The following is a 23,866-nucleotide window of genomic DNA, read 5'->3' on the forward strand; positions in this document are numbered from 1 at the left end:
AATAATATATTTTAATCTTTTATTTTATTTTTTTCTTTAATGTTTAATCCAAAAAATCAATTTAAAAAACAGGGGAAACAAAATTAATTCAAGGCCATGATGTTCACCGTTTGCTTTGGCAAACATCCTCCCCTTTGGTTGGTATTTCCATAATTTTTTACACATGGGGCATTAAAAAAAATCACAAAGCTTGTTCAAAAAAAACAACATCACGAATTCCTCTCTACCCTAGAATTCAGACAGCAAGAGAAAAAACATCAAACATTGCCACCAATAAAATGTCCAGCCTTGTAACTCCATACTTCTCCAGAATCACACTGAATTGAAGCATCTCCACTTATTCTACATATGCCGCCGGAATACAAATTTTATCATCACAAATGAATGGTTTTGGACAAAAAAGATGCATTCTACAATTCCCAAACACGATTATTCAATTAGCAGTGCTATTCAACTAATCCGCGACAAAATTATCAGTATTACAAGATATAGCTTCACTAACCAGAAAGAAATATCCTTGTATAGAAAGCCCACATATCTATGGGATTCAATCAATTTAGAGAACTATAGTTTGTTAGTGAAGTTACTCTGAAATTTACATTTCACCACATTCAGCAATGACACAAGCTAATTTTGGCCGGTTATTGGGTCCAGTTGCAACATTCTCAATCTTCCTCACTACCAAAAGACCATCTCCAAGCACTCTCTGCATAAAGCAAAGTCATATAAATACACAACACATCAACAGTTTAGGGGAAGAAAGATGCTATTAACATTCCAAATAAGGCCACATATTTAAGGATGTATTTTGAAAGGCAAGCGGAATTCCTTTTTAACAATTAATCAGCAATGAGCAGGAATTGTTAAAAATGAGCACGGCTCAAGCTAGTCCTCCACTCTAGAAGAAAGTTACTCTCTCTATCTCACAACGTGCTTATTTCGCACAGATTAGGGAAAGACTAAAAAAGTAAAGAAGTTTTACCAAATTAACCTTATTGAGTATTAGTGTATTCATCATTATCATAAATGCAAAGTAGAATATATTGACTCGAAAATGATGCACACGGTATTAAGGCTTAATTGCAATTTTGATCCCCTATTTTTACCATTTTCGGATTTGGCCCCCCTATTTTAAATCCGACAGTTTTCCACCCTCCATATTTTTGAACTAAAAAATTGGAGATGTGATATGTTTTAAATGATCAGATGACATGAAAAGACCAACATCGATGAAATTGTAAGAAAATTTACTTAATAACTTCATTTAAAACATGGCATATCACCATATTAAACCAAGCATGTGATGGAATCATGGAAGGACCAAAACTGTCGAATTTTAAAATAGGGGGAGGGGTACCAATTCTGCAAAATGGTGAAAGTAGGAGGACCAGAACTGCAATTGAGCCTAGTATTAATTAAATGATACAGTTGAAAAAAAGTAATCAATATTATACTGAAATTGAAAGTGATACTCAATTTGGGAGAATTCTTTTTTGCAAATGTGTCACTATGTGTGACATGAGTTTAAGGTACAAGTCTAAGTGTACAGGTCTGGTGCATCTTAGACGCTAATTGACCAAATATTATAATTAAAAAAACATGCAATTTAAGATATCGAAGCATACCCCGAAAACAACATGCTTGTTGTCAAGCCAGTCACATTTTGCACAAGTTATAAAGAACTGCAAGTAAAGAAAGAAGATTATCAGTAGAAATATAGCTTTACCAGAAAACATAACAAGAAAGGAATGACCATTTAAAAGTTACCTGACAACCATTGGTATTTGGTCCACTATTTGCCTGCAGATTAGACAATATGGACTTCAGATTTCTTTATATTGGATTAAGAAAAAAGCATATTTTAGCCATTCGAGTTGAATAAATTGATAGCAGAATTGGTTTTTAGCAAGACATAGATAATATGATTTCAAAATTCAGAAATTCATAGCCATTGTGCAATTTTAACAGCAATTATTAATTGTATCCTTATGTGACCTAGAATCGAAATACTATTACAATACATCAAAAGTCTCAATATTTTCGTATAACCTAAAATGGGATTATATTAAAACAGGAAATTCATACCATTGATAGAAGACCAGGTCCAGTGTGTTTGGCAGTAAAATTTTCATCATCAAACTTTAGTCCATAGATGGAAGCACATCCACTACCATCACCCTGCCAAGGAAGAACAAATTCATTAGTTTCATATAAAACCAGGATTTAATTATATTGTTAGGGTTTTGCTAACAAGGGCACTTGTTAAGGATTCAAAAATAGAAATAACTTAGAAGTTTTATAAAGAAAAAGTTACTTTTTAAACTTTCAATGTGTTGAATGCATCATTTCCAAGATAAAACTTCCTCTTTAAAATTCTTAACAAGTGCCATATTGTTATCACTGACAACTTTATAAAAGCAGTGTAGATTCAATACATCCACATGAACGGTTATAAATATTGCAGTTTACAATGCATAAACAATTGAATTTAATACTTTAGCATCAAGTCCTGCCCCAAACTATAACATTAACTTCTTGTGATATTATTTCCACTATGATAACAACAAAACTTGCGTAAATATAATAATTTAGAGTGAAATTGAAAGGCTCACAAGACATAAAACATATTATGACAAAATTGAGCACTAATGCCCACTGCCAACCTAATAATCCAAATAGAAAGTGGTTTATCTAAAGAATTGATTACAGTGATCAGATGAGAGAAAACTTAGATACATGACCACCGACCACAATAGAGATGAATATCAAACAAGCCAAGCAACAAAAATGGTTGGGAAACATATGTGATGTAGGAGAAACAACATCTCAAAGCCATACTGTTAGAGGGAAGAGCATCTGGTTTCAATTGGAGTTGTGTCTCAAAGCAGTCAAAGTATGTCCATCCACATAAGAATTAGATAAACTGAACCGTGTTAACACTTAATATAGAGGAGGCAAGAGCCCACTTATAAAACCCAAACTGTTACGAAGGAATGGCCATTAGTTTAAAAGTTACAACTGAACTACTGTGTCTAAACCCAAACTACAACACTCACAATTAAGTCATCTCTAGGAGATAAAATGAAGGAATCAAAGATATAACCAACATTTAAAAAAATAATGGCAATAGAAATCAACTGCAGCAACATTGAGAAGGTATCAGATGATGAAAAACGGGGCTAGCCAATCGTGTTAAAAGAATTAAAATTGAGTTGGCAATCAAAGGCTAGCGTTAACAAGGAAAAGGTTAAAGTGTAAAAGAAGTATAAAAAACAAGTTAGATATTTTAGGTTATATGAAAAGTATACCTACATTGAATCCGATAGCTCCTTTCTTATTGGAGTTTTATACTAATATTTAGAGATTCTAATCAAATCAAAAAACTTGTCGGTCTCTCAAATTTCACTAAGGTTATGCAAAAACAATTTAATGTTATTTCATCTTTTACAATAAAAATAGCTTATGCAAGCTTATACATAAGTGCTTATCATGATAAGCGATTGTGCTATAAGCTGCAAATAAGTTGTTTATCCAAACAAGCCCTTAGTAAAGACAATTGGCTTATGAAGCTATTAACCCATTAAATTATAGAGAATTACGGAATCAAATAGTTTGGTGCAAGCGAAACCTCAGCCAAAGGTACTTCCAATATTGAACTTCTATTGTGTTGCTTAAATTACTCAGCTATTTTAATTAAATTATACCATTTCTACCAATCTGATTGACCAAATAACATAAGGATCTTGCAAATTTAATATTTGTCAACTAGCCTTTGAAGAAACAACGTTTTAGACTAAACTCCTAAACTGAGATAGAACAACAAACTTGCCTTACCCATGTTTCATAAAATCACTATATCGTGATCAATTAGCATCTTTTTCTGAAGACTTTTCAGTTGGAAAAATTATTACGGTATATTTCTAATGAAAATTGACTCTGTCCTCTAATATTGATAACTTTGCCATTACTATGATTGATACTCTGCCGTTTAAATTTTTATATGAAGCTGCTACTAGCTATAATTCTTAAAATATGTACACGTAAACAAAGCATTGGGTCTACCACCACTACTAGCATGCCTTCTAATTGATTAATCTACCTTACCATTAGGACAAACATAAATAAAATATTAGAACAAAAGGAATAATATGATTGGACATATAAGAGAGATAAAATAAGGTTTCCCAAAAATATTAGGCAAGAAAAGAAGCATTGACTTCATAACTAAGATATATAAGCCATGTATATAGGCCATATGAGCAATAAGCTTATTTTATAAATAGTGAATATAAATTGTAAACGCAAGACACCCCTGTACTGATATATAAAAACAGACGAGTTAGAGATAACATTGACCAGAAAAGTACCTTTACATAATCACCAGCCTGAATCATAAAATCCTTAATCACTCTATGAAATTGACAACCCTTGTAACCAATAGGAAGACCTGCTTTCCTGCCAATAAAATCATATCATAAAACCTAACATTCCATAGTCAAATATTCTGACAGACATTTTGCAAATTAGCGTTAAATAGGTAAACAAATCACAGCCCCCCCCCCCCCCCCCCCCCCCCAAACGACCAACCTTATCACTTTTGTGGGTATCAAAATTAAAAGCACAGTGATAGATCCAAACTTATCATAAATCCAAATGAAAAGGAAAACAAAAAAAAGAAGAAAAACTACAATGGATTGTTACACTACCTGTACTCCCCCGTGCAGAACTGCCTGCAAAATAACATAAGTGAGCTCGTTAATAAGGGCAATAATTTCTCAAATAAAGCGAATCACAAAGTGTAATAAATAACACTCAGCAAGGAACATCAAAGTCCAAACTGCAGTTTAAGGAGGTGTGAAAAGAAATTGCCTACTAGAGGTTTCCAAATCATCTATACCATTCAACAAGCACACAGCTTACAAATCATGCAGTGCATTTAAAACACGTTTTCGATGGTCATTGACATGTAGCTGAATGAAAGACAAGCTAAAATTCACAATATCTAATCATAACTGTTGAAGTATGGTTCAGGGGTAATCTTGTAAATATATATATATATTGCTTGTAACACTGAAACCCTAATTCTTCTCACAGTAATAGAAACATAACTATAGCTGCTCTATAATCGCAGAGGTAGGCACAATTGGCCGAACTGTGTTAACAAATATCCTATGTTCATTGTCTTCCTCTTTCGTTCTCTTGTTTAATCTTTTGTTACTAGTTGTTGTTCTAACAATAACCAATGCAACCGCTATATTAATAATCATAATAATTTAAATTCAAAGTTTTATAAATTAATTGCAGAAATTGAAGTGGTAGAGAAAGTGACCTGAAATTTTCAGCTGTTTTGGGAGCAATATCAGCGAAGAGTTCCATTTTGATTCTACCAGCAGGGATGTTACCGATGGTAACATCGAAGAAGACGATTGGATTTTTAGGGTTTGGTGGACGCACGTGCCACTCCACACCTGAACCTGCCATTGCGAACTCACGAGTTCTCACACTTCACACGCAACGCAACGCAACGCAAAACACAGCACAGTGTAATGCTTCTGAGTTATGCAGACTTTACTAGAACGAGTTTGAACTTTTGAAATGATTTATTTGGGCAAGGGAAATAAAAAAATAAAGGAATATTCTACATTAAAAAAAAATCATATTATAAACAAACAAAAAAATCTCAAATTCTTCTCACTGTTGTAAACAAAAATTAATCATTTCAAATGCGATTAAAAACATGATTTAATCTTGACCAAAAAAAAAAATTGATTTAATTTATACATATCAACAATAGACAATGTAAAACTTTTATCCACGTGCATCCAATCAAATCACATTACGTAGATGATTATATATGCAGAAGTCAGGTTTCAAACATTCCTCACTTATTTACTATGCGTTTGATCCGCTAAACAATAAGTAACATCAAAAGAGAACAACACAACACAGAACATCACAAGGCAAACTTTTATGATATTAAATCATTTTTGATCTTATACGATTTTTTGTGGGCAAAAAGTTATTTTGATATTTTAGACACTTGTACGTGGGACAAAAAGTTGTGTTGTGGTTTAGTGTTTGATCTCTTACCTTTAGTTTCTCTTGTATTTGAATTCATGTCATGTCCTTCATTTTTAACATGGTGACTTTTGAAATACTTTAAAATGAATTTGTAAAGGAATATTACAGATTAAACAATTTAGTTATGGGTTTACCTACGTTTGACTTTGATACATTGAAAGAAAAAAAATTACTATTTTGAATGACATTAAAAATATTATTATTTTGACTCATCAATTCCCGTCACATAGATATTTGTGGAGATATTTTATGAATCTATCCTCTTCGCAACCGACAACCATGGCGGCACCCTCAAACAGTGTCGCCAAATGTGACTATAGGTTTATCAACCCCACATCCCATTCTCAGCATTACTCTTTTGCAGCTTTGTGATCTCTGGGCTGAGTTCATTTCAGCTGCAGAGTATTTCATTTTTGGTTGTGTTCATGTTAAGGGGTTGTGTGGAAACAGACTTAGTATCTAATTTTATTTTTGTAGATAGTTTATGGGTTCACCCTCTTCTGCTTAACTAATTTCAAGAGGAAGAAAAAGATTGCTTCCAATTAGAGGGCATGTGACAAAATATAGAGCATTTGATAAATCCAATGGTGCCTATTTCTCTGACAACAGTGACTGCCTGAAATGTCGACCGCAGTGAATCTATATCCATAGATTTCACAGAAAATAGTGTTATTAGAAATAACTGATCTATGCAGAAAAGAATTGGAGCTTCATTAATTGAATTCTTACAGTATTCACATGGAGTAAATTTTACAAATGGAGATCAACAACAATGCAGTTAGACAAAAAACCAGTTCTAGAACCTAATTATACACCAAATGACCTATTTTCAAATACAAAAAGAAAAGGAAGAAAAATACAGCAATGAATATTCACAGAAAACTAGTCACAGTGAAAATTTTGGTGCTTTGCTTTGGATGTCAAGATTTCCTTATGCAGAAGACTTTGGTATCTTGAATTGTTTCTTTAGAAATTGAGAGGCTTCGGAGTCACTCCTATGGCATAATATTCTTAATAGAGTTTTAGAATCAGCTCCTAGTTTGCCTTTTCCACCTTGCATTTCTAGGCCACTAGCAGATTTCAAGTCTTCAATCAACTCTCTAGTCTGCAAAATAATGCAGATTACTATATAAGTATATATTTTCTGAGGAATGATTGTTACAAGAAAATATTTTCTACCAGTAATAAATAACATACATTAGAGAGTGAGGAACTTGTTTACTTTGTAAATTTAGGGTCCATTTGCTGCAGATTAATAGAAAAGGGATTTCGATATTCAATAATTTAGAGATTATTTTTTGGATTTAAAAAAACAATTTATTATGTGTTTGTTTACCATAATAAAAACCATTTTGTCCAAAAAAAATGTATTTAAAAAAAATCATCTCGAAAATGATTTTTAAAAAAAGTTACTCAAGAGCTTTTTAATATAAGTAGTTTTTTTATTTCTTTACTTATTCTCATTTTTCAGAAGCTGTAATAAACGGATGAAAAAGTTCTAAAATGATTATTTAAAAACAGCTATTACAAATGGCCACTTAATATGGAGTCATAGATAAAGCAATTAAATGCCAAGTCAGTCAAATGCCTTTTAGTATGGCACTAGACTCCTCTAAAGTAAGAAATACTTCAGAGAAAAAGGTGTTGTTATATAGATTGATTGGAAAAACAACATTTGAGATTTTAACAATTTCATAGTTTGTTAAAATACATGTGCATGCATGGAATCACAATATCAACCATTCATTTTCAACTCAGGCTATAACTCTTCCATTTTCCCTTTGAAGTAAATTCCTCGATTCGGAAGAGTAATATCCTTCAGCAACTCATCAATAATCTGATTATCGGAATTTTTGTTCAGGTTGTAAATGGAGAAGTCGATAAACTAACCTCATAGCCATGCAACTTGATCACAACCCGAACACGTGCAACCTGATTTTCAACAACTCCCCGAGGAAGTCCATCACCTCCAGATATAAAGAATTCCTACAGGATGCATCAACACAATTATGTATAAAAATGGGGCTACTTCAACAAATAAGTACTAAAATCACACCAAAACTTCTACCAGAGCACAGAAATCTTCAAAACATGGAAACTATTTTCATTGTGAGATTTAACAAGGGCTTCGATTTGTGCGATATGTACGGAGACTAAGGTCAGGAAGTGACTTTGATCCTTTATTTATTTTTTATTTAGTTATTTATTTATTTTCTTAATTTTAAGAATAAGGATGCTAGTGCTACAGATGACATCCAAAAGAAATGCAAACACCCAAGTGGAATTTCCATCTTACCCTCTGTGGAGGCACCATGCCTCAGATGTAAATAAATAATGTTTTAAGGGTTAAAACATTTATTCTCACTGTGTATTTTTCTCAATTCATTGTAGTATTGGTCCAGGCAGCTCTCTGTAAAGGGCTATTATTAAGAATTCTTTCTGTCGCCAGTAAAAGCGAAATTTTGATTGGAAATCATATGTAAAAAGTAATGATGGTTGTGTATTTTGGTCTTAATAAAGCTTTCAATTTTTTATTTGTTTAATATTTTGCAAAAGAAATCCCTTCTTCATTGGTATGTCAAGTTTCACCTTTCAACCAAATACTCAGGCTCACTATTATTAAAAGGGTTTTTCTATCATGTGCAAATTTGCACATGCTAAGAAGTTTAAAATAGTAATTTTGTATTGGAACTTGTGCATTTTAAATTAAATATTTAACTTTTTAATAAATGATTGGAGTATGATACCTTTAGGGCTTCCAGATCTTCTTCTAACAATTTTGCATCACCGGGAAAGAACACTCTTGAAGGACCACCGTCTAAGATAACACGGAGCAAGCCATCCTGCAAGTGAGAAAATGTTAAAATCACAGTACAGGTAATGAACTTATCGAAAGCTAGATTAAAGTAATAACCAATGAGGCTTGAAGAAGACTGGTCACTATCCGATCCCTGAGAGGCTCCACAACAATATCGCAAAGTTGGCTAAGTTCCTACAGTGAATCAAAAGTGGAAAGCACATGATCAATGGGTTGGCTAAGCACACCAATATTAAGTGTCAGACTTTAAAGTGAAAAAAAGTATAAAGAATAAACTCCATTACATTCTTCTTTGGCTTAAACTTTATTGTCGTAGGAAAAACAATTGAACAATCAGTCACACTTATTTGCATCATCATTAAACTGTTGTAAATTTAAACTAAAATACCTTCAATTATTCTTTTAATTTTCTCATGAGATGTGTTCCTTATTAATGTTAATACCAATAAGAAGTATTAATACCCTATTATAACAACACAGTATTAATAAGAAGATTTAATTTACGAATTCTGTTTCCCTTACAACCTTCAATTTTATCCTTGTTATTATAATATTATTTTCCATCCGTTGCATTGGTTTTAGGGAGTTATGTTAGGCAATATATTCTCTACATATGCATAACAATTAACAAACAAAATATATCTGAGAATATAATTTTTTCTGTCTACACAGTGGTCAACAATAATTCTGAAATTTGATTTTTTTTTATATTTTTTTTTTATGAAATATGTAATTTCACTTTTAGCAATATAAGTTTTTTCACAGTATATATCTGCAAATTAAGAGCAGTCTAACAAGTACATTGAAAACATAATGACATCTTTGTAATGAGAAAAAAATTACCATATCAAGTGGTTCTATAAGTACATCGACCCTAGAGCCTGAAACGCTGGGTTTATATAAGTTGTCGATAAAAGGCACTCTAAGATCGCAGAATATGATTTTAGTTCCTGCAAATTGAAAATTAACCCAAACACAGTAATTAGATAAGTTTGATTTGCAACAAAGCAGATGAGGTTGCAAATTCTCACCGGTGTATTCACAAATGCGCTCCATAGCAGCATTTATAACCGTTCTACTTCCATCAAAGGTATCCTTTTTGGACTTATCATCTATTGATTTTCCTACAGACAAAATGTGTAAAAAATTAAACAGCTTTTAGTATTCTGATAAACTTATTTATTTTTTTGAGAAAGCACAATATAATCGAACTGTTCACATGGCACATGATAACGATAGTAACAATAGTAGATATCAAAATCAGTAGTAGTAATAAACGTGTTATGCATAATTGTGATGAGTTGAAGATTAGGATATTCAATGTTACATTGATAAACAGAACAAAAGTACAGATATTACAGACATTAGAAGCGTGTATAGAACCTAACGATGAATGCCCCTCATTGTTCATACAGAGTGACATGGTTATTTAATTCTACTCAATCTACAAGACACTTCTCCACTCTTACTCGAATGATAACAACATTTTCACATACTCTCTTATAATAAAATATAAATGTCAGGAGAAAAGAGAAAAAAGTTTGTGTGAGGGAACGATAAAAAATCCTCTTAAACAAAAGAAACAGCCGAAAAACAAAATAATTCAGTTATCCAACGAGGCTTAGAAGTCTAACGAAGCTGTCACATTAACAGTAATGTAAGTTCCCAACAATCAATTAAGAGAAAATAATCATAGAGAATGCATGGACATGATCCTATTACCATAATAATGTAACTACATAGAGACAACCTCACATAAATAAATAAAATTATGCAACCATTCATTGTTAAATGTTTGTGCAATTGCTTAAAACATATCTAAAACATATATAACCACACAAAAAAAAGATATAACAATTCATCACTTACTTATGAGTTTTTCCTGCGACCTTTTATGTGTCCATCGCTCCCAAATGCTATCTTCCAATTTATTCAAATGACTGATCGCATACTGCAGATGGCAAAAAAAATCATTAATTTAATGATACAGCATAATGAAAGAATATTTAGCATGTTGTGTATTGAAATAGAATATTATTCAGAAAAAGGCTAGGAGAATTCAATGTAACTGCAGATTTTTCTATTGAAACATGTCAAATATTTTAATAAAATATTGATGAAGGATAACGGCAAGTAAAAAGAATAAAAAATAATAACAGCGTTTAACTGGGATTCCAATCAAAATATAAAAATGATAGCAAACAGAGGCTCGTTAAAAAGGAAGATTTAAATGAGAGACGTCATCATAACAACACAAATAAAAGTGAAAATAATCCAGGTGCAATTCAAGTCAGCCTGAACTCACATATAAAGTATTTAACTGGACACAAAGTGTTGGAGTTGTTAGGACGCTAATTTCACGGGGCCTTGTCTCCTCACGCTCAAGCACACGAGTGTCAAATAGTTCCTTCTTTACAAAAGCTTTTATTAGTCCAGCTTCCTTACTGTACCGCGTGAGAACAGGCACAGGTGGAATTAAATCCTCCTTGCTTGCTGTGTAATCAAAAGGGAACCTTAGTATTCATATGAATGTAGGATCTGAATAATATGCATAACTCTTACCAGAGGACGACAAATTGATATAGTTAGAGGGTATTTGAAAATTGAAATCTTAAAATACTTAATCATCCAATAACTGTTCTTATATTTAGAACGTATTTGAAATCTTAAAACGACAGCATTAATAACTAGACTAGAAACTATTTAGAGTAAAAATAGGTATGTTTGCAAACCAAAATGTGTAGTATCTACTCACCCAAGTCATGAACAACAAGATTTCCGTACACTTGAAGAGCATTGTCAATGCCACGGAACATACTATTCAATTCTGTAAATCTCATTGGAACTTTAAGACCGAAAAATTGATCAACAGTCTGCACATGATAAAAATAGCCAATGAATTGAATGTCAATTATACAGCAGGACAAAATAGAATGAAATAAACTTCTCATCTACCTGAGTTGTTGATATTATAAGAGGAAATACTCACATTTAGTTGAACATAAAGAAACAATGATGAAAAATAGTAAATTCAGTATTACCACCTCTAGAAAGTTTTTTTTTTTTTTTTTTTTTTTTTGTGTTAAGATCTAGAGGATCATAGTTTTTTCTTATTATGCAGGATGCCAAAAGAATAATACGCAGAAATGCCGAATAAATGACCCAGATACAGGGAACTGGGAATGCTAGTTTTTTATACAACCTTGTGATAAATCACAGAAATACTATCACATTCTTACCTCCTCTACAATTCTGTAAACTTCTACAATAGAACCAGCATGCCGCTGTTGAAGAGATATTGGGTCCCAATGCTGTGAAAGTATATCAATTAATTATTAAATTATATATGTGCAGTTAAGAAGCTTTAATCGAAGCAGGACAGAAGACGAATATATCTATCTTAACAAAATAACAAACATAAACAAAAGCTTAAAAATGGCATACACCTCTGCTCGGCCAGGTATTGCTTGGGATAGGCCATTTTACCAAAGAAGAAAATGTGTCGTTGTGGGTAAATGTTAAGTTTTATCCCATTCCTTTGTTTCTCGTTTCATTTCCCATTCCTTTAGAGGAAAAGGTGAAGAATTATAACCACTGATTGAAAAATCAGTGCCAGCGGTTGAGATTGTGACCATGTATGCACATGTATAACAAACTATGAAGTTATAAATCTCAATTGTTGATTTTTCAATCAATGGCTATAACTCCTCACTTTTCCATAAAAGCGAGTTCCCCACTTAGAGAACTTGAATTTTGTATTCACATTGGTATCTTATCCTGTTATCTACGCAATGTAGCTTGCAAATTAACAGTCAAATAGATTGATATTACTCTCTGGTAGAAGTATGGGCATGGCCTCATGGGAAGCCCAAGACTTGATAGAGGGAATTGGTTACACTTGCCGAGTAGGCTAGGCAGCATAAACAGTAGGAAGGAGGAGTGGAGTAGGAAATTAGTTGCTATTTGGTTGGTTAGGAAGAGGAGCTTAGCTCTGGGGATTACAGGTGTTCATCTTTTGTAATAGAATGTTTGTGTCAAATCTTACACCTATTTATTCTGTAGATAAAGATAATTTAATTTAAATCTAAAAATGTAACGGTTTTATTATGTCCTCGTATTTCATTTGTATTTCCTTTTTCCACCATAACATTAGCCTCTACTATAATTGTTTTTAACTCCATATATATTATAGTAGAGAAACAATTCAAAATGCCTGACATTTGACAGTAAAGCACTGCTGATATAAGGTTTACCTCCTGTTGAGTAACTCGCTCCACCCAACCTAAAATTCTTCCAAGCTGTGAATTGACCCAGCGTAACACCAAGGTTCCAGATTTTGTCTCAATCTATAGCAATAAAAAATGCAGGACAAGACCAAAAGCTTAGAATGAATAATGATAGGAGAATAAATGAAAAAAATACTATACTAATAAACCTAAGAGTAGATAAATGTATATCCTTTTGAAACATATCTGCAATCAACCTACATGACAATAGAATGACAACTAATCACTAGATGATCTACATTATGCCCACCAACTCTCATCCAGAAGATAGTGCTTCATCAATGAATCATGAACCTAAGAAAGCCTATAATTTCTGATGAAATTTTTTTCTAACGGGTTACGAGTATAAGGATCAAGTATACGGCACGTGCGAACATTAAACAAGGTTCTTTTGCACAATTGATAGCAAGATATTTTGTATCAAATATAAAAGTAGGAAATCACTTTATATATCTTCCATAACTTCACTCATGTTGATACAAAACTATTGTTGTTATGCATTGATACATATAAAAGACAGAAGATTCAATTTTTCGAGTTAGAGCTAAGTTCTCCCTCTCAGCACCAATGAAGACAATTGTGTGTCCTCTAAAAGAAATAAAACCTCCTACCTGGTAGAGATTCAATTTCCTCAACAAGATCTCGGCATTTTCTTCATGGCATACAGATGTAATAAGTGCCATTATAAACTGCTCTAGACTCTCAGCTGCTGGGAATACTGATATCACATCCTCACTTAAATGTTCAGCACTATCCAGAAACGGTCTCTGAAAATACAACCAAAAGATTTTTCTGTCATTCTAAAGAAAACTTCTGTGATCAGAAAAATGTAAACAAATCATATGTACACTCACCAGTTTGACACCATAAAGTTTGTGAACTAATGATGCAGATACCACAGTTGCTTGAGGATGTCTCTGTTGTAAAACAGGCATGAAAGTTGTTGAATCTTTTTTTAGGAGCTTCTTGAGTTCTTCTGCAAGCAATGCCAAGTGATGCTCGTGTGACATATCTACTCTTTCAACAACTTGATTTGTCTGCAGAAAGTAATGAGAATCATTAGATATGGGCATAGAAACAGAACAAAAACAAGATCTTCCTCTCTATACCATAGTTTAAATTTTTTGAAAACGAAGGTAAAAGAGAAATTTAAGAAAAAAAAAGTAAATATTCTCATTCACATATGAATCACATGGCAGGACAGAGATTTATAAAACAATTTTAAGCCTTTTTTTTGCTTCCAAATTATCAATGGTTTTCTGATATATATACACTTACAACTAAAGTTCCATCAAAGTGTGAATAGAGTTTATAATGTTTGAAAAAATTCACCAAAAATTCAAACACGTATAATCAATATCAACGAATGGAAATTATGAGTTGTGTGTCATTTATCAGTCAAGTGGAAGATAATACCTGAATAGTGAGTAAGGATTTCAATGCAGACATGCGAGAACTATAGATATTCATACATCTTCATTACAAAAATTACATTATCAGAAATAAACAGCAATGCCCAGAATACTCTCACCCTTGTAAATGCATGCTTAATTGACGATGTTATATACACCTCTATCTGATCACGATCACTAATTGGCAAGGACTGCGTGGACTGCAGTAAAAACGGTAAAAGGATCTTTCAATAAATAAAAAATATGACTCCATGCTGTAATATTTTTAACAAATCTATCCAAATGCAAAAGATGCCAGCAAACAGAAGTACACACAGTGTCCGGTTCTTCCAGTAGAAGCCTCCTGGTAATCATCGCAACTGCTACAATCTTTTCCATAATTGCTGAACCCTATAAGGCATAACAGGAGGTTTTCAAAACAAAATTAAAGGTGCAACTCAACATATTAGAATTAATTTGTATAAAATCAACACAGTTTTGAAGAGAAAAGAAGAGGGAAAATGATTCCAACAGCATTTGTTTAAAAGATACACAAAACAAAACTGATTGGAACTGAAGTTCATTTTGTTTATCTCAAAGATCATAGGCACTCAAACAGAGGAGAATCCTCTGGAGACAAGAACAGAACCATCCTACAGATTATGTTAAGTTGGCGCTTTTACAAATGCAAGCATAAATTTCAACTTCACTGATATAGTACTAGTTATGGTTTGTGAGCTTCTCAAGTTCCATTAAAATTCAAATTACGAAAACATGTTCCAAAAATTAAGTACAAATGACTGGATGAGGAGTCCTTCTATAATAGCCACTGCTTATAAAGATGAATAATACAAAACATTCCTCCCTCCGTTCATTTTTAGTTATTGTCTTGAGGTTATGTACACATACCAAGAAAACCAATAACCTTTTTTTTATTTTTGATTGAATTATTTATCTTTTCCCTATAATAACCTTAGCTATTTATTATCATATTCCACCTATTTCTCTATCTGCAATAAATAATTACGGGTATTCTTGCCAAAATAATAGTTAATGTTGCATTGAACTTTGTACACGACATATTAATAGGAACCAGATTTTCTATAAAATTGACAATTAAAATGGAACGAAGGAAGTACTGCACAATCTCTACAACAATCAGAAAAATAGCATACCTCACTAAAATGCAGATGGTAATCTCCAAGCTGCTTGTCAGCCCATCTCTGAATTGGTGTTAAGAAAGCCTGTAAGAAAGACATATCTCGTTCACCTTCAACCTTGGAACGCAAGCTTTTTAAGTGCAACCTCTCCTGCTGGCCTCGTTGTTCCATCAAGGGTATTTTATTTAATTGCTCTAATGCATGCAGCAAAATCCTATGCTCCCTTGTGATAACATACTGTAAACCCCAAAATCAAATAATTAAAAAATAAATAATGATTATAAAAAGAAAGTTGAGTCACCTAATTCAATAAATACTATCTAATCAAATACAGAATTTGGTTCCCTCTAATGTGAAATTTCATTTTGGAGTGTAAAGTAAGACATCCAACCCTGATGAGAAAATAAATTATTGCTATTTTAAGACATTCATGATTAGTTTTATTTTCAACAGTGGTTGAAATGTCTTAGTGAAATGCTTACATTGGAGGAATGTTTGCTAATTAATCTTATAATCAGAAAAATGAAGATCTTTTCTTCTTGAATAAATCATGTCCTTTTAGAAGCAAACATTCAAGGAAATTAGGTAATGCTAAATTTAAGAATTTACTGAAAGTCCAAAATGCTTGTTCTTCTTTACACATTTTGGAGTTCAAATTTTTTCATCTATATTTTTCAAATCTGCATTGCACCATCCATAGGGCAATTACCATCTTTGAGAACAAGAACTTATATTCAATGTCCTAAAAAAGTGATAATCTATGAGGTTAGATTAGGGACTAAAGCAATACAGGTTCAACAGATTAGGTTTGAATGGGAAAATGGAAAAGAAAATGAAGATTTAGGTGAAGCGAAACATCAGGATATAAATTGCTTGACCTAAAGTGAATGAAGCGTATGAGAGAAACACACAGAAAAACATGGCCTCGCAGTGGTAATAGACAGTCAGTCCTGGATGAGACAACTATAATAGCATCTTTCAGTTTAACTTTAATTAAAAATAAGTTGAGGCAATCGACAAAAATATAGTATAACAGTTCAACTAAAAATTGAAAATGGTTTTTAAGGATAAAATTAGAGAATGTGATGGATATACCTGACGAAATAAAACCCATGCATAGCAGGTGTGATGGATTGTCTCTGTGATTCCTAAAACTCGCCACGTAGACTTCAAAAGTTCAAGAATTTCTTCTACTTCCTGAAAATAACGTGAACCACAGAAGACACAGTTCAGAGATACAATACTCGGGTGTGTTTGATTTGCACAAAAGGAACAGACTTGACAGTACAAAACCAGATGTTCCAGTTTGATTATAAAACTCGTCATAGTACTGGACAAAACAAGGGAAAGAAGACAGAACAAAGACTCAATTTTGCCCCTTAATAGAATAAAAATTCAAAAGACAAATATACCTATTTTTATTTTCTACACAATAAGTACTCTATGTAATGAACCCATTATTCGTTTATTATAACACATTTTGTACACACACACACATAAATATATATGTGTATTATATAATAGTTCATATTTCAAAAGATATTTAGGTAAATTTCATATAATTTCTTTTTTTTTTTGTTGTCTATTGTGAACCAAACAATGTACAGGACAGAGAGTTGTGTTGTGACTCAAGCATTTGTCCTGTGTTGTTCTTGTCCTGTACCTCAATGTGTATCAAACGCACCTTCATTTCTATTTTATTGCTAGTTTGTCAAATCAGAGGTTCGTTACAATTGTTTTCTAGCTGCACATTGTAACTAAATCATCATCTACAATAGTCTCTGTTTCGTTTCAATTTATACTAAAATATAGCTTTACAGTAGCAATTCATGGATTTGATGGCTCAAACAGTCATAATATAATAATGGTTTTGGGAAGATAAAGACACCAACCTCTGTCAGCTTTCCCTCGTCTAGCATGTCAAATACACTCAATAGTAATTTTTCATAAAGTCTAACATTAAATTGGTAACCATCTGCCCAATGGCATATTTCACCAGTTAAGTCACCCCGAGCTGGTCTCTCCGCGAGTGGAATGGCAATCTCCCTTAGAGACCTCAAGCATTCTGTCCTTTGAAGTTCACCAGATGAAGATGGGAGAAACTGAATAAACAAATAAACAGAGTAGAATGAGACAAACAGAGAGAATAATAACAATATGTTATAGGGTTAAATATAATTATGTGAGCCAGCCAATCAGACATGATAGAACAGTAAGCCAACTCTTATGACCTAATGCTAACAGAATGAATAGTAGTATAATATAGGGTTAAATATATTTCTAGTCCTTCTACCCATTTTTTAGTCCCTACAAATTCCAAAACCATGTGATTTTAGTCCCTAAAGATGGACTAAAAGCATGCAGTTTTGTAATTTGTAGGAATTGAAAAGTGTGATATAGGTACAAAAAACAAAATTCGAGATGATTATAGGGATTAAAAACATGTTCACTATAGAGATTTAAAACATATATCAGACATCCAAAATGAGAATATCACACCTCAGATTCCTCAATCTTTGCCAAAAGAATCCTCATTTCGTTTGTCTTGCGTCCAGATTCACCAAATCCAACCACAGGGTGATTAACCAGGCCCTCCTCCAAAACTTTTAGCTTCATTGACAAATATTTCCAAATGTCAACGAAGAGAAAGAAAATATAAGATAGCAGCATCCTCATCTTGCCATCAACAGAATTGCAAGCTAATAGAGTAATATGGAGACAAGAAAGTCTAGAACAGATTTTACTACCTGCCTCTTTTGCCATCGTATAAAAGCCTTCTTATCAGAAAATTCTGTACGTGCAACGCAGCAAAGCAACTCCAAAGGAACCAAAAGAGTATCCATCCTTTTCCCTGCCTTTCCCACAAGAGCATTTAGCAACCCTTGTTTTGTTCTAATATCCATTGCCTCAGATATCTGCATCCATACATATGAATACAGAAAACATAAGCAAACACAATTAGAGATTACATTGGTCATCACAGTTTACAAATGTTTGATGTCTCATTCCAGTTAAACTATAGTAAGATAACCAAAATATTTCATCAGTAGGGTTACAATTTTAACCATAGTTTTAGAAGACAAATCAGTACACCAAATAAGGTCATATTTATGAATCTAGAATAAGGAAATTAAACGGAATCGAATTGTATTCAACTGATCATAGATTCTCTTAAAATTTGAGTTGGACCTAACTCAACTCAACAAAACCAACTTGTATGTGAGGGATGCATCCCACTTATTAACAAATTTGAAAGACTCTTAGGCCCACACCCACGCCCAGGACTAGGCATCAAGAGCGTGACCCGAGCGCGGGTGGCCGAGTTGATCTAGGATAGGCTATGATACCATCTTAAAATTTGTGTTTGACCTAACTTAAACCTACGGATCCCAATTGTAATTACCTTCCAATTACAAACACTTTTTCAGCTCATACCTCATCCAATGTGGAACTCTCAACAAATTTGAAACCTATCAATTTTGAACCACGATTAGCTCAAGTAGTACCTAAATCCCGGAGAGTTCACTTAATCTCCACTTCAGCATACCGAGTCTTAGACCCCCGCCTACCCCGAGAGGAAAAAAGCCCTTTTGATGAAGGGTGCTTCACAGAAATAAACTATAATTGAACTCAACTGTACTCAGTTTTTAGGAGCAAGGGCCACGTATTAGCTCAAACATTGGGCCTATACACTATAACACTAAATAGATACTTAATTTTCTACAAAGGTGATAGACATCGTAGCCATCATAGAAAAAAGGGTCTTTGCTTATTAGAAGAGACCACCAAGCTACTTTGCAAAAAATAAAATATAAATGGAGGGAAAATCGGCTAAACTATCAAAGTATACCTCCAACTGAACACGCATGCTTTCCAACAAGCCAACTAATCCAGGAGCATTTTGAGACTGTGATACAATACTTCCAGTTTTGCTACGCCCAAGCTTCCTAATCAAGCTGCTGGATTTTCTATCTTTCTTTTTTTCTTTTGATGGGACAATCAAACCCCTGTTAAAAAAGAGAGAATTTACTATAGAACAGAGAATTTACTATCAAACCATTCACAATAAAAAAGAGAGATTCCCTCACAACAGCATACCCTGTGGCTCCAGCACAAGCCAAGAGGATCTCATATGCAGTTTCACGGAGATCATCATCTGTGATACCTAGAAGCAGTAACACGGCGTATTAGGAAAGTTCATGATGGCTTAAGTTTCAACCTTTCAACAAAATTTTAATGCATAAATCATCCAAAACTTATATATTTAGCATTTCAATGAAAGAAAAAATAAACATTAAAATAAACTGTGAAAATACACAAAGAATGAGGATAAGAAACCCTATTAGATCTATGACAACAATTAAAACTTAAGCTTTTTCCACTTTTGTGAAGTCAGCTAAATGGATAAAACAACTTATTATGTCCTATCATGAACTGAACTCTATATGATCAATGACGGTTATGATTGAAAACGGTTATGATGCAAGTCTAACTGCATGTGGCATAAAGTTATATTTATAATCATTGGGATTTCAGTTGAGAATCTAAGTGAGAATCCTAACTATAAATGCAACAAAACCTGCTACAAGATCATTTAATTATCATAACAGAATAGAAAATTTCATCATGCTTCTATCTAAGCTTTTCTTTCACTCTCTTAATTTCTCAGTTTTTCAGTGGTTATTGACTCCAATGAGTGGGAATGTAAAGAACATATCTAACAATAAGTTTTCTAGAACAATCACCTGTGGAAAATGGAGGCAATTTTACAGCAAGATCGGAAGCATCATTTAATGTCCTTTTAGCCCTGAGACCTTCAACCATGGAAGTATCGTCGTCATCTTCAAAGTCTTCAATGTCATCCACAGTTAGCTCTCTTTCTTGTGCTGAGTCTAAAGACTCCGATCTTGATATATTAGAAGCAACCGGAGACGTAGGATAAGCAGGAGGTGGAGTGGAAACAGCAATAGGAGGCACTGCAGAAATAGGAACAGGCGGGGGTGCCCTTTTGGGAGGTGAACCTGAAGACTCGGGATCAGTGACCAGATAAAATTCACCAACTGAACCTGTGTCACTCTGTTAAAGCCAGAAGTATTTAACATTCAAAAACAATTCTCACAAATAATTGAACAAAGTCATTGAAATGGAAAGAGAAACTTATAATTAGCATCTACACAGCACTGGCAATTCGGATTGAAGGAGTGATAGGGTGTCCGAAGCCGACACAACACCAACTCATGTGGTTACATTTAAATATTTTATTATCTTAAACTATTACCGGTGTCTATGTGTCAATGTTATGCCCATCATCCGTGTATGTATCAGTGCTTCATCAATTAAGATGCTTCATATTTATTAGCATGTATTATGATGGAAGACCAATTATTACATGTTTAGAAAAGACAATGCAGCAATTACTACTAAACATTGTAAAAACTAAAAGTTATGTTTGAAAACAATTGTCATCAGAAAGTGCACAAGCCAAATCGCACATCGTTTATAATGCTTAATAGCCCTAAATATCAAAAATATTAATTAAAAATAAAAAGGTGTATGGTAAAACCATGTGTTTCAACTAAACCATGAAACTCTATTATATAGGCTCTGAAATTAATCATTATACAATCAGCAACATTCATTATACAATGGAATATACTATTCCTATATTCAGAATATCCTACTTAATTAAATATCAACAATAACAAACGTACCATTTGGGGCAACCCAGTATGATCATGATAATCTCTAATAGCTTCTGAAAGCTCAAGCATTTCACCTGTATTATAGAATAATACATAATCAAGGCAACGAAAGCAAAAGAAAAAGGATGAAAAACAACACAAAGAACCAAATTAAACTCACTCTTTTTAGCACAATTAAGAACATAATCAATACTGACTTGATCTAGATCCACATCATCTAGTGTAACAGCGCCAGGTGGCATTACAACTTTCTTGATTAAACTCCCCGAAAGAATAAAATCGAGAAGTACTCGTCTATCCCTTCTATATCTTTGAAGAAGATCTATAGCATTTTCTCTGCAATTCATTAAATACCACAAACAAAATGTTACATTACATGATAACATCACTCGTCGAAATTTCGGTACGATTAACCTAACAACTACTGAAGGAACAAAGAGATACTTAGTACTTACTCTTCCATGGTTAGTAAAGTATAGCTTCAAGATTACAAAATTACAACCAACTTCAGCAACTATGCTAATTCTGCAACATCAAAAATTTCATACATTATACAATCAAAACTCTGAAGTGAAAATATATTATGAACATGCATTCCTAGTTGCATAAGAAAAACAGAATCAGTTCAGATCAGAAAATGCAAGCACTTTATAAAAAATCAAGTGAAAACCCAAAAATTTATCAACGAAAAAAACCCACTTCAGAAAATTCAAGCTTTTCATCAAAAATCAAATGAAAGACCAATAATATATCAATAAAAACAAGAACCCAGTTCAGAAAATGCAAGCATTTCATCAAAAAGTTATCAAAAAACCAAGAACCCAGTTCAGAAAATTCAAGCATTTGATCAAAAATCAAGTAAAAAACAAGAATTTGATCAAAAAAACAAGAACCCAAGTTTAATTTTTAATTGGGGTGGTGAAAAAATGATAAAAAAAAAAAACAATTTTTTTTTATTTTGAAGTAGTTACCTTTTGTTTCTAACAGAAAGAAAAAAAGAAACTTTTTAGGTAAATGGATCTTGAAAATGCAGAGAATGGAAGAAAGAGATAAAAGGGTATGCGAATTCGAAGCAAAAATTGAACCTTTTTTTGTTTTTCTTCAGTTGAGTTGAGTTGAGCTGTGAAGACTTTGTGAGTGTGAAATGAAAGCAATGCTGAAATCAAATCTCACCAATTTTTTTGGATCCAATCCAAAGTTTTTTATTTTTTATTTTTTTGACAATTATTTTTTTGTTATTATTACATGTCAATGCTATTATACTTTTATTAATACTCCTTCCATATCAAATTACATATTTTTGGCCATTTTATACTAATTATTTCAATGACACCAATAATATAAAAAATATATATTATCTAAATTCTAATTATTTTGAATAACACCAACAATAATATTTATTTAAAAAAAAAGTTGTTTAAGAGTATAATTAGGATAACAAAAAAGTTAAGTATTTTTTTTGTGATGGTCGGGGCTCGAATCCCGACCCTGCATATTTTATGCACTGTTCATACCAACTGAGCTAAGCTCACGAGGACACAAAAAGTAAGTATAAATATACTCATTTAGTTTGTTACACATTTTAAATGATAAAATAATAAAAATTGGACAAATATATATATTCATATCGTGTTTGTTATATTTTTTTAATATTTAAATTTATTCTTATTCATTTGTTACATTGTTATTTGTATTAAAAATTAAGGATATTTTTTGGTAGAGAAAAAGTCAGCCCAAAAGAGCTGAAAGAAGTAGTTTTCTTTATATATAGTTATAGATAAAAGAAATTTAAGTAATTTTACAAAATTATCCCTCATTAATGATATATGAAAGATAAATTGAAAGAAACGAGAGTAATAAATGGTTGATGGTATAGTCAGAAAAATAATATTTAATGCTTCATTGTATCATAAAGAGATTTATAATTTTGGACAAATTTTTTCTTCAAAAGGACTTATAAAAACATCAAAATCAATGTAATCATTAATTATCGCAACTTTCTAAACATTTTTACACATATAATCTGTGCAATGGTTAATATTTGTAGCATATGATTGCTTAGGACTTAAAAGAAAAAAGAAAAAAAAAACCGAGCCTTTTCCATCGTTTTGCCCATAACTGTGTGCAGGAGGGCATACATGGGCTCGGGAGCAAGGCGGACCTGAACAAGGCATGGTGTGGCAAGTGCCACACTAGTTCATGTCCAATTATTATTATTTTAATCAGCTTATTGTATATTTTTACTCATATATTAATACAAACATCTAATTTTTTATGTTTGTACATGCATCTACATTTTTACTCATACATTAATACGGGGATATTTTTTTTTTTGTAATTTATAAATGTGTCTATATTTTTACTCATATAAGAGAACCTAATTTTTTTAATTTATAATTGTGTTTATATTTTAACTTATATATTAATA

At 32.5% G+C, this 23,866-nt stretch overlaps 2 protein-coding genes across 3 annotated transcripts; both read right to left on the bottom strand.

Annotated features, from left to right (window-relative positions):
• Positions 1–302: 302 nt before the first annotated feature.
• On the bottom strand, positions 303–5,584 carry LOC11445764 (peptidyl-prolyl cis-trans isomerase CYP22). Its single transcript, XM_003627884.4, has 7 exons — positions 5,330–5,584; positions 4,707–4,730; positions 4,368–4,455; positions 2,086–2,178; positions 1,768–1,800; positions 1,626–1,682; positions 303–706 (listed from the first exon to the last, which is right to left on the bottom strand). The coding sequence occupies exons 1-7, from the start codon at positions 5,479–5,481 to the stop codon at positions 596–598; spliced, it is 558 nt and encodes a 185-aa protein (XP_003627932.1). The 5' UTR covers positions 5,482–5,584; the 3' UTR covers positions 303–595.
• Positions 5,585–6,769: 1,185 nt separating this feature from the next.
• Positions 6,770–22,662, bottom strand: LOC11444713 (protein unc-13 homolog). Of its 2 annotated transcripts, none has more exons than XM_024772596.2 (27): positions 22,524–22,662; positions 21,894–21,963; positions 21,599–21,774; positions 21,448–21,512; positions 20,482–20,812; positions 19,835–19,901; positions 19,587–19,743; positions 18,484–18,651; positions 18,236–18,346; positions 17,629–17,838; positions 16,832–16,933; positions 15,752–15,973; positions 14,913–14,987; positions 14,717–14,797; positions 14,040–14,222; positions 13,797–13,952; positions 13,153–13,245; positions 12,139–12,210; positions 11,655–11,772; positions 11,205–11,392; positions 10,769–10,850; positions 9,931–10,023; positions 9,743–9,849; positions 8,996–9,073; positions 8,829–8,924; positions 7,972–8,067; positions 6,770–7,186 (listed from the first exon to the last, which is right to left on the bottom strand). In XM_024772596.2, the coding sequence occupies exons 2-27, from the start codon at positions 21,899–21,901 to the stop codon at positions 7,013–7,015; spliced, it is 3,309 nt and encodes a 1,102-aa protein (XP_024628364.2). In that variant the 5' UTR covers positions 21,902–21,963; positions 22,524–22,662; the 3' UTR covers positions 6,770–7,012. The 2 variants fall into 2 exon arrangements, with proteins under 2 accessions (XP_024628364.2, XP_003627933.2); XM_003627885.4 differs by having other exon boundaries at positions 22,410–22,525.
• Positions 22,663–23,866: the final 1,204 nt, after the last annotated feature.

Source organism: Medicago truncatula, chromosome 8, assembly GCF_003473485.1.
Source record: "Medicago truncatula cultivar Jemalong A17 chromosome 8, MtrunA17r5.0-ANR, whole genome shotgun sequence".
Classification (NCBI taxonomy): domain Eukaryota; kingdom Viridiplantae; phylum Streptophyta; class Magnoliopsida; order Fabales; family Fabaceae; genus Medicago; species Medicago truncatula.

What these genes read in the sequence shown, in the direction of transcription:
- LOC11445764 (XM_003627884.4), bottom strand. Translation starts at nt 5,481, where the DNA reads ATGGCAGGTTCAGGTGTGGAGTGGCACGTGCGTCCACCAAACCCTAAA. An exon ending in TTCTGCACGGGGGAGTACAG is followed by an intron (nt 4,456 to 4,706) that starts GTAGTGTAACAA and finishes TTTTATTGGCAG; the next exon opens with GAAAGCAGGTCTTCCTATTG. An exon ending in CAAATACCAATGGTTGTCAG is followed by an intron (nt 1,683 to 1,767) that starts GTAACTTTTAAA and finishes CTTTACTTGCAG; the next exon opens with TTCTTTATAACTTGTGCAAA.
- LOC11444713 (XM_024772596.2), bottom strand. An exon ending in ATACTGGGTTGCCCCAAATG is followed by an intron (nt 20,813 to 21,447) that starts GTACGTTTGTTA and finishes TGGCTTTAACAG; the next exon opens with AGTGACACAGGTTCAGTTGG. An exon ending in AGCGAGTTACTCAACAGGAG is followed by an intron (nt 12,211 to 13,152) that starts GTAAACCTTATA and finishes ATACTTTCACAG; the next exon opens with CATTGGGACCCAATATCTCT.